The 17,232-nt window shown below is 37.5% G+C and overlaps 2 protein-coding genes across 5 annotated transcripts in view; one reads left to right on the plus strand and one right to left on the minus strand.

Moving 5' to 3' along the window:
* Window positions 1–5,536, minus strand: part of LOC311520845 (uncharacterized protein) — a 70,557-nt gene extending 65,021 nt beyond the window's left edge. The window contains exon 1 of the mRNA XM_084628696.1: window positions 5,456–5,536. Within this exon, the coding sequence (XP_084484822.1) occupies window positions 5,456–5,507 (52 nt within the window). The 5' untranslated portion in view covers window positions 5,508–5,536. The remainder of the gene's footprint in view (window positions 1–5,455) is intronic.
* FCHSD2 (FCH and double SH3 domains 2) overlaps window positions 1–17,232 on the plus strand; it is a 230,251-nt gene that overhangs the window by 109,265 nt on the left and 103,754 nt on the right. For all 4 annotated transcript variants that reach the window (XM_084628660.1, XM_084628659.1, XM_084628661.1 and 1 more), the window contains 2 exons: window positions 13,821–13,897; window positions 15,097–15,241. In XM_084628660.1, coding sequence (XP_084484786.1) covers window positions 13,821–13,897; window positions 15,097–15,241 — 222 coding nt within the window. The remainder of the gene's footprint in view (window positions 1–13,820; window positions 13,898–15,096; window positions 15,242–17,232) is intronic.

The following is a 17,232-nucleotide window of genomic DNA, read 5'->3' on the forward strand; positions in this document are numbered from 1 at the left end:
ACTGTTACGTTCGCTAGTGATCTTTTCAGTACAAACCTTTTACAGTATCGTCAGTGGTGTTCGTATTATTTCTCCTAACCATGGCCTGTGCAGCTATTAAAAGGGATCTTAAGGAGGACGTATGGTTTTAATGGACTTAAAATGGGTTTGAACTTATTACAACACATCAGTTCTGTGGGTCTCTGGACTTGTGTACATAAGGAGAAAAATCATTACAAAACAAAATATTGATTGGAACATTTAGAACTTGAAACACCTGAACAACATCCTGCCAGGTCTTTTATGAGTGTTAACTGCACCAGTTGGTTTCTGCAACCCCTGGAGTATCATCTCCTGCCAAGTCTGGCTGAACTGGTAGAGTCTCCAGTGGTTCTCCTCAATCTGGACAGGAAATCACAAAAGGTACAGTTGCACTAATTTGACCATTGATCCATTCCATGATACAGTTCCACCTGTTTTGAGAATGGTCAGTGGTTTTATTGTAAGACCAATCAAACAGACATTTAATTAATTGGAACTGGATCAGAATAGACTGTTTCATGAAATGAACAGAAATGTTGAGTCTTGGTTGTAGTAATTTGTGTGACAGTGATTTACCCCTTCTGTTGGTTAGCAGATCATTGGGTTACAGGTTCTTCAAAATATGTTAAATTTTAGTACCAACTCAACTGGAATGTCAAACAAATTGCTGTCATAGTTAAAAAATGTTAATTTCAAACATCAAAATTGTTCATGGTAATTAGACGTATATTGCTGTGAAGTGTGTGGTAGAGATTGGGGTGTGAAACTGTGGGAAAGGTGGAATTGGTGCTATTTCAATTAAATTCCATTCTTGCTTGGAATATCTTTGTAAATTTTGCTCGCCCAGGATAAGTACATTTTTTTTCTGCATTCCCAGACAAAGGTACACTACAGATAGGTCTGTCTTAAGGATTTGCATATCCGTGGGCAGAAGCTGGCCAATCAGAATCATGAAGAGTTTTGGTGCCCTCTGTTGGATTTCTCCTGTCATGTTAGTGCTTACACTAATCCCACTTTGTCAGAAAAACTTCCCAGAAGGTGTTTAAAGTACTGTAAATGTAGGGAGCCTCTATGCTGCCTGACACAGCAGGACTCCTCTGTTCTGTCTGCTTGTTTTTTGGAATGAATGAAAGGGAGCACTCCAATCCCCCTTTATGAGGACAAAATGTACTAGCAAAGAGAAGGCAAAAAATAAGAGATGTTGCCGTTTTACGGGGCTCCAACCCTGTGGAGGAACAGGTAAACTGCTGCAGGCTATGACTCAGGTACAAAGGCATCAAAAAATGAGGCAAGTGGCTTCTCCCAGCTCTTCCGGCTTCTCCCAGCTCTTTTGCCAATGGAATTGGCCTGCAGATTCGTCTCACCCCTTCAGATGACAGAACAAGAAGCAATGGTCTCACGTTGCAATTGGGAAGTCTAGGTTGGCTATTAGGAAACACTATTTCACTGGGAGGGTGGTGAAGCACTGGAATGGGTTACCTAGGGAGGTGGTGAAATCTCCATCCTTAGAGGGTTTTAAGGCACGGCTTGACAAAGTCTTGGCTGAGATGATTTAGTTGGTGTTGGTCCTACTTTGAGCAGGGGATTGGACTAGATGACCTCCTGTGGTCTCTTCCAACCCTAATCTTCTATGATGCTATGCACACAGGCAGGAGAGTGGAAGGGGAGTCCTCAAGGGCAGGGAGGCCTCTGGATAAAGGAAGTGGGAGCGAGGACTCATATCCTTTCTCTAGCCCACCTCACCGGGGTAGTGCAGAGGCCAGGAAAATTCCCCACAAGGAGGGAGGGCACCTAGAAGTTCCACATGTGCACACCCATGCGCTCAGTGTCTCCTTCCTAATGCTACTGGGCAATCCTGACCAATGTCTGGCCAAACAGAATCATCATTATCACATACACATAAAAGTGTGTAAATAGATATTGTACTTGGTCTAACAAATTTTCATGATTCGTGTAATGCTAGTTTTAGTATGTATATGTTCATGTCATAAAAATAGAAAATGAAACTACTGAACTAATAACTTTTAAACTTAATGGTTGAACCAGACTGTATTAGTAAAGTACAGTTATTTTATTTATTTAAATATGCAAAAAGTTGGCTTGGGAATAAACAGAGAATCTTTCAGCCTCTGGAAGCATTGTATTAGTCTGAAGAAAATAAGCCTGTCCCGGCCGGGGGAGGTCATTGAACAAAACTTGGAAATGACTGTCATTTCAACTATTACATTTGATAGATTTGGTCTTATGCCTCCCACATGATAATTTAAATTTATTGTATAAAGTACTTAAGTGTTCTCATCAACATCTGTATTGTATTTAAACATTTTAGCTTGGTCTTAACAGGGTATCCTTTTCTGCAGCGAGCTACACAGCAGTTTGACCCAGAGGATGTTTTATTTGCACTATTTCTGTTTTCTGCTAAAGTTGTAGCTTACATAGACAAAACTCTGTATTATAACTCATATAGCATGCCACCTCTCTTAGGCTACTTTGTGATATGTTGGTTTAATATGGCACTGTGATGGAACTGTCATAGTGATAACGTTCGCTAGACTAGAGAACTCTGTATGCAGATGAATTCGTCTCATTTTATTACATGTTTTATGAGGTACTGATGAAAATATGTGCTTTATTTAATAGTAACTAGAGATGGAGAACAATTGGGTCAGCACATATAATTGGAGAAGCAATCACTTAAGAATGAGAAGAATTACTTTTTAATAATATTGTGTGAAAGAATTTATGGTATAGGATCTAACTTCTTTCAACAGTGTTCAGAATAAGATCTTTTGGAAGTTCGGTGCATAAAGATATAGTTGAGAAAAGAAAGGACCTTTTAGAATCAACTATTAAGAAAGACGAGAAAAAAGTTAAATACAAGTTTTGAATAGCCTCTTAATACTTCCATGTGGAGAACAGTAAAACTGATTGAAGACATGTCATTTTGCATTCAGAAACGGCAGCTGTACTTGGATTTTAAAAGTCAAAGTATCTGATCCAGCTATGCTGTAATCTTATAAACCACCTTAAACAATGTCTTGCTAGCCCTTTACATTACATTTTGGTTGGTTACATGTTTCATCTTTATTGAGAATCGCAGAATCATAGAAATGTAGGGTTGGAAGGGACCTCAAAAGATCATCCAATCCGTTCCCTCATCCTGACACAAGATTAAGTATACCTAGACCATCCCTGACAGGTGTTTTTGTCTGAATGTAATAATAAATGACAAAGTCAAAGGAAAGAAAATATATTGTTGAGCATGGATGTCTTAATTAGGTCTGTGTGAATAATTGGGATTTTTTTGGAATGCTGGATGTGAAGAATAAAAATTCTGTTTGGGTTTAACCAAAACTGATTTAAAAAAAAAAACAATTCAACAAATCAAGATAGTATAAAAACTTTGTTTTGGGTCAACAAAAGTGTCATTTCAATTTTGGGTAATTAAAACTTCTTTAATGAAAGCAAAGGGCCAGATTCACAGAATTGGTTGTGGTGACTTTGGAGCAGGGACTTGAACCCATGTCTCCTCCTCCCAGGTGAGTGCCCTGACCACTGTAGGGTATTCTGAGGCGTGTCCCTCAATCGCTCCTGCAAGAGCTGTTCCACTTTATATAAAATACTTGAATAGTCATTGGGCCAGCGAGAGAGAATGAGAGCTGGTCTACACTGCAAAATCCTTGCCCCGGAGAGACACCGCTACGTAGCCCTAACCCCCATTCGACCTAGCTACTGCCTCTGCTTTCCTTTCTGTCTCTGCAGTGAGTGTCTACACTGAAGTGCTACTGTGGCTTTAAGTGTAGATGTAGCCTGAGATAGCCTGATGGTTAGAACACTCAAATGGGAGATAGGAAGACCTAGGTTCAAGTCTGTGCTCTAGAGTGGGGATTTGAACCTGGGGGTCTCGCATCACAGGTGAGTGCCCTAACCACTAAGCTAGTGGGTATAAGGATTCCCCTGTTTGTATTGTAAACAGTGCCTAATGGTGCGTAAGTCCTTCGTGAATGTAGTGCCCTCTCCGAACCCACTGCCCATTTTTTTTTGACTGAAACTATTGGCAAATTCGTATCAAATTTGCAAATAGTTTGTCAACCCAAGACTGCATTTTTTTTTAAATAAAGTATTAGTCCAAAACATTTCAACCAGCTCGAGTCTTAATTTGATTCTAGTTCTAAAAATAGAGAAGTTCTGAAGTTGATTACTTAGCAGAAAACGTATTGCAACTGATAAAATAACCTCTAAATATTAAACTTAAATGTATTAACCAATTCGACAGCCTCTCCATGATGGCAGCATATGCAAAACTTGTTTGCCAGCCATTTTAGAATGGAAAGAAATTAAGGCCTAGACCACATAAAACATGAGGCTACATAAACGATTTGTAATTCTGTGGGAACTACTTAGTTAAAGGTTCACAAGATGTAAAATACCTGCCTGTTCAGTTGTGAAGAGGCCAAAAGGTGAATAATAGCAAGCCACCTCCAGAATTAACTAGCAGCTGATCTTTACAGAATGCAACAAGTTCAATATTTTTTTTTTGCAGTGGAAAATATTTATTCTAACACAATTTATGAAGAACGAGAAAATTGCATTGCTTCCAGCCATTATTTCTACTGATACAAAATAGTTTAGACCATTCTACAGAACACTGTACCTCTTTTAAACTATTACATTCAGATTCAAGAATTACTATATTGCTAACTTTTGGAAGAACAGGCTTCCATAAATATTTTGTGGAGTACCTCACATTTGGAGACTTGACATAATTCCAATACCTATCATGACATTTAAGATTCTCTCACATTTGCTGTAATAATGCCTTTATAAAATAGTTGTGCTTTTTTTTTAGTGTTTGATATTTCCCATGCAAAATGCTCACTAAATAATGGAATAATCCTCATGTCCTGAGATTCCAGAGAAGTCCTTTTAAATCAATCTTTATTGTCTTGAGACTTTTGATTTATATTTAAATAAAAATAGTTAAGCAAACGCAACAAGTCAAATAAGTAAGCTTAGAGGGTCATAATTTAAGGATACCCGACCCCCCGTAATGCCCTTGAAGAATGGTAGGTTCAGTTTTCAAAAACTGACTTACATCATTGACAGTCACATTGTCCCTTTTAAAAATTTTACACAATAAGCCTAGTGCCAACATTCCTACACACTATCACTTTAAGTTAACTCCTAATTATGTTCAAACTCCCCTCCTTTTTTCAGTGATACGTATGTTACAGTGGCTAAATTTTAAAGTGAACAAATATGTTCAAAGTCCATCATAATTAAGAAGTATATTGATTCACAAAAATGTTCAAAGTACATTGTAATTTAAAAATATAACAATTTATACACACCCTCTTAACAGAAGCATAATTAGTTTAGTCAACCATACATTTCTTTAGTATTATGATGAGAAGTAGAAAATGAAGAAGCATACCCCCATGACACATCTCGAGCCAAATCCTTCCACATGGCAGCTTACTTAGCATTTACTAAGCCTATCTCCCATTCTTTTCTGATGATAAGCAAGAACAACTTGATCCTACCCTTTGACCTAGGCTGTTAAAACTTAACTGTACTGCACCATTTGGCAAGCCACCCTTCATGTGTGGCTATGGACCTTGATGTCATTATGGTGTATGTAAACTAATTAGACTATGGTTAGTGTTAGATAATGCCTGCCTAGCAAGAAAGAAAGTAGTTTCCACATTAGGTCAGTACATGCAGGCAAACATCAGTTTGTTTGCACTTGTGTGTGTTCTTGGGATTTAATGACTTATTTAATTGTTTGTGGAAAGTGCAATACGCTGTATAAAGGATTCTAGAAATGTAAGGTATTTAGTACCATAGGCCATTTTGATGGTTACCTGACCCATCACTGTCTCTGAGAGCCAAAAGTCCACATCTGTCATTCAGTTTGCATCTTGTATTTTTCGGGTATATTCCCTGCATCATTCTCATTAATGTTATCTAACCTATTTTTAAACTCACTGATCCCTCTTGAAGTTCTTAACAGTTAATACTATCAGTTCTTTCTTTGTCAGCCAACATTGTTAATTAACCAATTCATTTAGTTTGCGCCACACTATACTGAATGTTTTGTTGCTGTCCACTGTACTAAATCTGTTGTATTTGCTGAATTAGAAATTGCTTCCAAGAAGACTGTTTGACTTGTTTTGGCTGATTTTTCATAGACAATGTAGTATTGGACTCTCATACACCATTCTTTAAATGTTAATATATCTACTCTTTCACAAGTAAATGTCGTGAATATTTTGCTTAGGTTAGACATCAGACTGACTAGACAGTAGTTTCCTCGTTTTTCCTTCTAGTGCATTTCTGTATTCATTGCAGATTTTCAGTTTTTGTCTGTAGCTTTTAAAAGTCTGGTGTATTTTAAGACAAATTTGATAATAGAGCATGTTTAGTTTTTTCTGGTATTATTGTCATCTCTGTAGTATGGGCTCTTTAATTAGTAATGTTAATAATTTCTCTTCTTCCTGCACAAATTTTTCTAAGTTCCTTATATATCATCTTGAAAACTGATAAAAGATGGCTATTTAAAATATAGGTAAAAAATGTTCATATGCTTCCCTGCCTTTAATTTTTTCCCTCTTAATTCATATATAGAATCCTTTCTGGCAACTGCTCTGACTAGATTTTTTTTCTTTGTAGTGTCTATTACATCTGCAAGCTTTGACAGCTAGTTGTAGTCCCCTTATGTTTTTGGTTTTTATATGTTTTTTTCCCTCTTATTTATTTCACTAACCTTGGAATTGGCCACATGTGTTTTTCAGTCTTAAATAGTTAATAGTAGAATTTAGTTTTGGAGCCTTCCTTTACTGGCACTCTGTTTCTGTGATTATGGAAACTGAGTTAGTTTTACTCTGCTTTATATTTACATTTATTGACAGATGCATTTTCCAACATCTAACTGACCCAATTTTTGTAAAGAATCTTTTTAGTCAACTATCTAAGCAATGACCAGGCCTGATAACAAGGATTTAATTTAGTAAAAATATTAGTGACTTCACTGCAGAATAGATTGCCTGTTTCTAGTGATGCTTCTACCTGAAAGCTCTTAATTGTAGTCTTTGAGAAGAACAGCTTTCTTTCAAACTTTTCTAGTGTTTACTAAAGTGAGTTGCACTGGGAGTAGCCTTGTTCCTGCCATAGGAGAGCTCAAGATTAAAAATAGTATGTGCCCTAAGGTACAGTGTTTGATAAATAGAATGGTGCCACATGATTCCAAAGTAGTTTAAGGTCACATATTTTGCAAGTAAGTCCTTTGACTGACATTGCTCTTAAGGACTAACTAAACTGACTAGCATGCATACGTCTTAGAGACAGGATTATTTTCTTTACAGTTACTGGTTCAGGACCAGTGCTTGGGAAAGATTACTGAATCACTGGGTGCTAGAGATTATTGAACTAAAATAGCATTCCATGCTGTTTCCTGACCCTTTTCCCATCTCTTTCCAATTATCCTTTTCATGATACTCCTGACTTTCTTTTGATGTGGATGGACAATGTCAGCTCAATCCATAATTCTTTTACAAAAAATTATAAACTAGCAGTTCAAATAAATGTGACATAATATACCTTTTTGAACATTTCATAAAAAAAGGTAATTGCCGTAAGCAAATGTACTATTTTCAGCTAAAGTAGTACAGTAAATTCACATTCCTATTCAAAAGAACACATTCAGTAAATAGCGCAAGATCCTCCTTGTTCTTTTCTCAATGACACTTGCTGTTTTGCCTCTCAAAAGATCACCAAAACAAAGAATACCACTGTTCAGCTCAAGCTGGGAAACCTACTGATTGTTTAACCTTTGGCCCAGTTAGACTTAGTATGCTGCTTAGGAGTGTGCTCAGCGCTTGCTCACAGATCACACTGCGCTCTTCTCTTAATTCAAGAAGTTGAGATTCTAATGTTTAAATGCAGGAAAAACCATTAAGAGACGTCATAACTGAAGTCTATAGAATTGTCTGACTTGTAAACGATGTATCAAAAGGTTAATTATTTATCATTTTTATATAGTTTCATAGAGATGGATGGCTCTTTACTGGACAAATAGAGATTCTCTACAAGAGTTTACAGTCTGAGGACCTAAAGCCTGTTGAACTCAATGACCCCATTGACTCAATTAACTTTGATCAGAGCCTAACTTAAATCATTAGGTCATGTTCATAATTCTACTGACCAAAGCCAATAGTGTCTGAAATATTATTTCATATTTATGTAATCAAAGTATTGAGAAGCCCTATTAGGATTGCCACAACACTGTGCAGGTATTATACAAACACACAACATGAAAACCATAATTCTTGTTACAATCTTAGAAATATCAAAGCAGGTTTTACAAAGATACAATTTTATAAAAGTCTAAATTTACAAGACTGAACTTCCCAATCCTCATATAAAGAACAATAAAGCTATTCAGAAAAAAGTGACTGCTGCCTTTCATGAAGAAGGCTTCACAGACAGAAGAGGTTTAGCTAACAAAATCCAAGTTTACTGAATCCATAAATTAATCTGCTGTCCCACAGTGATTATGACTGGAATACAGTCCATTTCTACCAGGGTAGTATTATCATAGTATTTGAATCAGATCTTCAGTAGATTTTAGATGGCTTTAACTATAAAATTTGAGTCAGTTCCATTTATTCATAAAAGCCTTAACAAAACGCATTGGTTTCATGAGCAAGGATTACAATTTCTAATATGGGGAGTAAAAACATTGTAATAGTGTCAATATATAGTGGAGCACAACAAAAACCAGGAGTAACCTCTGCTTGCAACATGTTGAAGATTCAAATGTGCAGTGCCTGGTGACTTTCAACTTTCAACTTCCAGGAAAGCAAACTCTTTTTTTTTTTTTTTTTTAATGACAAACATAAAATTGTCTAAGCCTAGATTTCGAAGCTAGGATATCCCATTTACGTTTTCAATACTGGCTCCCTCTAGCAAGACACTTATCCTCTTTGTGTCTTGGTTTCACCCTCTGTAAAATGGAGATAGTATCATTTTTCAATTCTTCACATCATAAATATGCCAATCTTCCCTTTGGGAGAAATTTTAAGACTTTATGAAGTACAGAGCTTGAAAAAATTGCCATCTATTAGCCAGAGGGCAGTATGAACAATGTGGATTAACCGTGTGAAGTTACCCAGGGTAATGCCTGTACTAGTCGGCATATTACGGGTTAAGAGCTCAGTGCAAAATTCCTTCTACTTAAAGAAAACAACATTAGAATATCTACAAAATAGAAAGGCAAACTGATGTTTAATCTATATCGGAATAAGTTTCCAGTGCAGTCACCACTATTTGACTTTCCACGTCCCCTTATATTATCTAAGGAATTATATAGAACTATCTAAAGAATATCTAAATGCTCCACAGAGAGGCTAAGACTGGCCACATAAGGAGACAGAAAAATAATTGGAAACCATTTGCCATAAAAACAAAAGGCTGGACATTAACCAGACTTTGCCATATTAAAGAAATAAACCAATTAGAATAAACTGGGTAACATAGGAGGAAAAGAAGACGTTTCAGACATTTATTTTGGTATTCTCCCCCCCAAAAAAAAGAATATTGGGAAGAAATCAGATGATCTTAAACACAAATGTAAACAATTACTTTCAAGGGGATCCCAAGATCTTTATTATTCAAGAGCTGAAAGATGCTAAAGACTTAAATTACTGGCTGAGTACTTATTTTGTTAATAAACATAATTTTACATCACTGGCAAATAAGTTGAACAACAAGGATTGGGCACAATAAAAAACATGATGTACAAATCTCTGCCGTCAGCCTTACAAGAACAGTTCACATACAAGTGATGGCTCTCGAGGCATAGAACCACTGCTTTTCAGCAGAGTCACTGGAAGAGAGCAAGTTGTCCATTAGCACCTGAGACATAACCATTGATCAATGGCAGAAAGCACTTTAGAATCCACGTAAGGTAACTGTTGTGTTTCTGAAAGTACATAATAGGACAACGGCTGCCTTTTTTTTTTTTTTTTTTTCTCAGTATTAGGGGAGTCACTTGAATAGGAGGGCATCTTTTTTCTGTTCCAAAGCATTTCTTCTACAATTCTACTTGTGATTGATAACATACCAACTCTGTTACCACTCCAAATCTATACTCTGTTTGAAAAATCCATTCCCCAAATAGATATGCTGCCAAAATGAGAAAAAAATTCCAGGAATGTTGTATTCTTCACTTTACCTCTTTGTAATCAATCTGAGGGCCATTTCTGGGCACACCTGTCTTTGCAAAATATTGCAAAACCTATTCCTCCTGATGCATCTGAATGAACCTTTAAATCTGCCTCTATCATCCATTTCTCACTTCAAAAAGACATTCCATTAAACTGATCAAGAAACTGTTCCCCTCTCCCCCCAAATCTGCCTTTATATCTTCGTTAACCCTTATAAAATGGCTGGACTTTGCTGTTCCCACAGTTGCACCTGACGGACTGGTGCAAAATGCCCTCCATTGAACATCCACTCATAATACAAAGTTAAGATGCCCAGCAACAGTTTGTAGCTCCTGCAGTGTAACCTCCTTTGTTGCTCTAGTCTTGATAATCAATCCCAGAAGTTCCCCAGCTTATTCTGGAGGAGTCTAGATATACCAACCCCCATCTCTAACTCAATCCTGCTATAGGTCAGCTTGGTATAGGGCCCCTGTGTTTTTTCATCGGTACCCCTGCCTGCAAACAAAAAGTCATCCAAATAGTGTATCGCTTGGTGTAAACCAGACTCCTGCACCACTGCCCATTTCTGTAGTGTACTGAATTTTTCAAATAATGAGCTGGAGATGGATAATCACAGTGGAAGTGACTTATCGAAATAAAACTGGCTCTCAAAACAGAAACCCAATAGGCTAAAATTGGAAGGATGCATTGGCAGTAATAGAAAAACTGACTTGATATCCTATTTTGCCAACAGCCAGCCTTATCGAGGTAAAGCGGGCCCCTTTGTGGCTGCATAGAATATAAATACTTGCCCCATTTCTAGTCAGCAGGAAGGGCAAATGCAATGACCTTGTCTTGACCTGGTCCAAACCACTTCCTGCCCTTCCTGTCCATCCCTATAAATATTCCTCTTCCCCACCTGCTGCCAGGGAACCCTTTTCTTCCAGCTAGCCCCACAAAGACCCACTTGCGTAAAGATTGCAGCGGTCATATTGTTTAAGCGTGGCTCTACTGAAAAATGACTCAAAAACAGGGCTGTCAATTAATTGCAGTTAACTCAAGCAATTAACTAAAAACAAATGAATTTGATTATAAAAATTAATTGGAACGAATTGCAGTTTTAATTGCACTGTTAATAATAAAATCCTAATTTAAAATAATTATAAATATTTTTGGATGTTCTATGTTTTCCAAATGTATTTATGTCAGTTACAACACAGAATACAAAATGTACAGTGCCCACTTTGTATTATTTTTATTACAAATATTTGCACTGTAAAAAGGTAAATAAAAGAAATGGTATTGTTTAATTCAACTCATACAAGTACTGTAGTGCAATCTCTTTATCATGAAAGTGTAACTTACAAATGTAGAATTACTTTTTTTTATATTATTGCACTAAAAACAAAACAGTGTAAAACTTTAGAGCCTACAAGTACATTCAATGCTAAATCTTGTTCAGTCAATCGCTAAGACAAACTAGTTTGTTTACATTTATGGGGGCTAATGCTTCCCGCTACTTATTTAGAATGTCACCTGAAAGTGAGAAGAGGTGTTTGCATAGTACTGTTGTAGCCAGCTGTGCAAGGTATTTATATACCAGATACTCTAAACATCCGTATGCCCCTTCATGCTTCGACTTGTAGTTTTTCTTTTTTTACAGAGAAAATATTTGTAATCAAAAATAATAATATGAAGTGAGCATTTTACAGTTTGTATTCCACATTGTAATTGAAATAAATATATTTGAAAATGTAGAAAAACATCCAAAAATAATTATAATTAATTTAAACTGGTATCTTGTTGTTTAACAGTGCAATTAAAACTGTGATTAATTGCAATTAATTTTTTGAATCTCGTGATTAATCTTGATTGATATTTTTAATTGTTTGACAACCATGCTCAAAACTGTGGAAGCTTTACATTCATATTGCCTCACTGATTTCCATGTCATGTGTGCTCAGTTCAGAAATAAATCACCAGCCCAACAACCTCATGCTGCTCTCTGACCTTCACGTTTGTTTCTATCTCATGCATCACCAGCAACAGAATATCTGCAAGCCAAATTATGCTCTGTTTTACCTATGCATCCAAAATAATTATTTGTTGCATTTAACGTATGCACGAATTGCCTTAAGTAGCTGATAAATTTTCAGCTAACTGTGCTCTTATCTTTAACATTCATTCAGTAATTTGGCCTTTATCATGCTGGATGTCAGCTGCCACAGGAAGTTTTGACACAAGTTTCATTAAACCCATTGTCTGTATATCCTAACAGAGTTGGCATGTATCCTGTTTGCCACTTTATTCTTCCTCTGGCACTCATCTCATGAAATCAATCAAGTAAAAAGTCAATACATTCTGTTGAGCAGGTTCAGAAGCTGAGGGATGGAAATCTTGGAAAGAAAACCTTCTCTCTAGCTGCTTTCCCCCAATCTGTTGACCACTTCTGCATTTAAAGGGATACTGAGTAACAGCCGTGTTAGTCTGTATTTGCAAAAAGAAAAGGAGTACTTGTGGCACCTTAGAGACTAACCAGTTTATTTGAGCATAAGCTTTCGTGAGCTACAGCTCACTTCATTGGATGCTGTAGCTCACGAAAGCTTATGCTCAAATAAATTGGTTAGTCTCTAAGGTGCCACAAGTACTCCTTTTCTTTTTAAAGGGATACTGTGAATCAAATTTGGTCCAAAAATTAGATTGGATTTTAAAAAAATGCAATAAGACCTATATAAATGATTCCGTATGTTTTAAATTATAAGGGAAGTGATTATTTTTTACACCAGAGGTTCCCCTTCGGTGTTTGCAAACCAAACGTAACTGCACTGAGAACTTGAACATGAAACTGATGTCATTGATGTGCAGTGTCCAAGATGAGCGTTCCAGAAAGTAAACAGCATAAATAAATAAAAGTAAACTGTATGTTTCAAACTCCAGTTTATAGGCATCTAAATTGATACTGAAAATTAGGGCCTGACCCTGTCAGGAATTGAGCTCCCTCAACTTCCGTTACCTTCAATGAGAGTTGAGGGCATTCAGTGTCTTGCAGGTCTGAACTCAGTTAAAGAAATTTGTTTCCAGCATCCGATTTTAAGCTGATGGTTGTTAGTTACATATTTGTTGTAATGTATTTTTTATTATATTTTCTATAAGAAATTTGTTATTGTATTAGGATAACATATACCTGTATAATTACAGTACATATTTTTTATTAATCCATAACATCTGAATTTATATCTATTTCATGCTACTTATTTTGGTCGCACACATTCTCCATGTTGAATATTCTAATGAATTCTTGTTTGTCTACAGAGTGATTAGGATCGTGTATATATAAAACAAAGCTAATAACATTACCATAAAACCAAATAAAGTGAATCAACATACCTCAATACAAAGCAAAAATATAAGAAGATATATGGGGAAAGAGGAATCGTTTTGCATTACATTAGTTTATTAAAATGATAGATTACTGGGTTGTTTGTTAAAATGTCAGATGTTTTTTATTTGTGTATGAGATTACTGTAGTGAAACTCCTTTTTATAGTACATTTTCTTACTCGTTTTTAACAGTCTTTTTATTTATTTTTTATAGGGCATTCAGAAGTTGGCTAGCCAATACTTAAAGAAGGATTGGCCTGGAATAAAAACGGATGAGCGAAGTGACTATAGGTAATTTAACAATTGGGTCTTTTTAAATAGCTGTACTTACATTGCTAATTTGTGTAATTATTGTACATAACAATGAAGAACCCTTTCTTCTGTAACTGAAATTAATGTTCTTAGAGTGCTTGCTCATGTCGATTCCATTGTAGGTGTGCACGTGCCCACGTGCGCGGTCGTCAGAGATTTTTGCCTTAGCGGTATCAATAGGGCCAGCTGTGGTGCCCTCTTGAGTGCTGTGCTCATGCATTGCTATATCAGGCACTCCTGGCCCTATGTGCTCTCAGTTCTTTCTTTCCGCCTGTGATGGTTAGTCAGGGTGCCTTTCCTTGCATAGCAAGGGCTAGCGGTGGCTAGCGGTTTCGTCTCTTCTGACTTCAAGCCTAGGGCTTTGTAAATAGTTGTTTATGGTAGTTAGTGTTAAGTAGTTTTTAAGAGTCAGAAGTTAGAGTCCCAGTGGGGACTTCATCCCAGGTGGGGCATGCCCTGGGTCCGGGGTTTAAGCCCTGTGCGAACTGTAACAGGCCTATGCCTGTAAGTGACCCCCCACAGCGGCTGCCCCAAGTGCTTGTGGGAATCACATGTGAAGAACAAGTGTCATATTTGTAAACATTTTTGACCCAGGACTTAGAAGGAGCAGGATATTCGTTTGCAGGCTCTCCTCATGGAGGCTGCCCTTCATCTGACTTCCGAGCCGTCCTACCAAGACTTGCCTAGTACCTCGCTCTCAGTGCACAGCACAACCCCGTCACTGGGCTCCGTCCAGCATCGCTCCCCATCACCAATGCCCAGAAGAAAAAGGAAGAAGCATGGCTGCCCGGCACTGGGCAAGAAAGGCCATGGGGGCCTGGTTCGGGCTACCCTGCCACTCTGGAGCCATGTGGATGTGCCTCCCCAGTTGGGGCCCTTAGCCCCTTAAAGGATCCGCCACTGACTCCCAGGAGCAGTAGGGGACACACACTTCTGGTGGCATTGATGCCTTCTCAAGCTCCCCCCGGCGCTGAGAGAATACAGGCCTCAGCCCGCATGTGCTGCAGGAAGCAGCAAAGGTTCTCTGCGAGGGCAAGCCAGCCGCTAAGAGTGTCCAACTCTGTAAAGCAGTCCATACATTAACAGTGTTTTATAAATGATTAGTAGCAGTAAAAGTAAAATATTCCTGTCTCCCTTTTTCCCTTTCTCACCATCTTTTAATGTGTGTTTGTTTGTAGGAGCATGTATCCAGTTTGGAAATCATTTCTAGAAGGCACAATGCAGGTGGCCCAATCCCGGCTCACTATCTGTGAAAACTACAAAAACCTAATTTCTGAACCTGCCAGGACAGTCAAGTGCTTTAAGGAACAACAGTTAAAAAAGGTATTTTCTCTCTTTTTTTTTTTTTTCTTTGTTGGGAGTTGTTGCTTTTACACGTGTGTTGTTCAGGACTAGTAGGGATTGTAGAGCAGTAGAAATATTTCTAAAGAATCTGTATTCCTGTTTCTGCCTGTTCAGCTGCATTCCTTTGTAGAAGTTAAACCATGACTGTGTATTGAACCAGTTGTTCATAATAATGAACTAAATATTCCAGACTGAAGTTTTTTTAATGGACTTGAGGGTCAATTAAAGAGGGTCAAAAACTCCTTTGCAAATCTAATTTCATGCTTTGGCAATCAGACTGAATTGATCCAGTGGTGACACAAAAATAGAAAAAGTAGCCCTGCTTTGGAAGTGGCGTTGACTTTTCCCAGATGCGTTTTCAGTAGAATAGGCTCTGACTTTAAGCTGCAGTGCATTTTAAACCCGGGGGAGTGGCGCATGCTGCCCCTAAAGATGTTGTGGAAGTGGAGAAGACTCGGTCACATCCTGTAAAAGTTGGTACAAGAGGCAGTCTCATGCATTAATCTGTACCGAAAAATTCTTACAGTTAAGAGAGAAAGTAAGTTGACTTTCATTTTAAAATGTTTTATTACTTACTACACCGATATAATGAGATTCCAGGAATGTCACTGTGTCACTCTGAAGCCTAAAATGTCTGTAAAGTAAGAGTGATGTGATGGAAACAGCTACAAGCATGGTTGCAAGCTCTTTTTTGTTTAGAATATCACCAGGTTCAATCATCGCTGGGTTTCACAGTGTGTTACCATCCAGTTTTTATGTTATCAACCATTTTTGTCTTTTTTACACACAGGACGTTACAAATTACACCCAGGCAATGCTCAGGCTTTCAGCTAGTTATTTTAAAGTGATCTACACCTTAACATGTGCAGTGAGAACAGTTCAGTATTCAGTATATTTTTAATCAAACCTTATGTGGAATCAGCTTTTATAGAATGTCTTTTTAAATACAGGGCTTCTTGGTTATGTAAGCTGAATAGTTTTCATGTTCTAATGAGCTGTGTATTATGAAGAGAAGTTAATTATGGATCTCAGTGACGTTTGGGATGAGCGTAGTTGTAATTTGAGGACTGCTAAAATGAAGTTTTAAAGAGGGAGCACAGAGTATAAATATCAGCATAGGAATGAGGAATTTGTGTCTAGAAGTTACCAAAAATGTTACCTGCGGATGCACTCTATATAAGATAGGCCAAAGGCTGGGGGGGGGAGCAGGAGGTCAAGTGGAGGGTGTGCTGTTTGAACACATACAGCAACTGTCCGAAAAACTGCTTGTGGTTCAAAATGTTTAGTCTGCCATTTAACAAGAATGTTGCTCATTTAGTGGGGACTACAGGTAAATTCTTTATTTACATTGTACCCAGAGTTTGATCATATGGTGTTTGTCATGTTTAATTTGGAGTACTCCAGAGCCTGTATCTTTCTCTCTCCATTAAAGACGTGAGAGTTGTAGTGTTCTTAGCTGAAATGAGTTGACATCCCATGTTGTAACTTTTCAGATGTGCAGGGTATAAACTTATGTATGTCTCATCATAAGCTCAGTTGCCAATTCTTTGAGAGATTATTGTAGTGGTCCACCCACTATGTAAGACACTGATTTTTCTGGAGCTCAAACTCTCTCATTGCATGTGTGTATTTTTCTGTGGAGTTTTCCAACAAATATTATGGTAATTTCTCATGTTTTAATTAGTTTGGTAAATGGCTCCTGCTACTGCTTCCTTAAATACTGGAAGTTCAGGGAGTTTATGAATCAATGGCAGAGGTAGGAAAGGAGGTCTTTCTTTTATTTTAAAAGTTTGTAGTAGTATTTTTAAGAGTTCCCTTTCTCTATCACTTCTTCCTCACCATTCATCCTTAAGCCATGATAACTGTTCTTCTCGCTCCCTCTGGAATTTATTCACCACTTCTGAATTAGTGGGACAAGTCCTTGGAGGAACGATGCAGACCTTCCAGTCTGAGCTAGCCTGGGATCATTG

The sequence above is a fragment of the Lepidochelys olivacea genome (assembly GCF_965140295.1).
Source record: "Lepidochelys olivacea isolate rLepOli2 genome assembly, chromosome: 1".
In the NCBI taxonomy this organism is placed as follows: domain Eukaryota; kingdom Metazoa; phylum Chordata; order Testudines; family Cheloniidae; genus Lepidochelys; species Lepidochelys olivacea.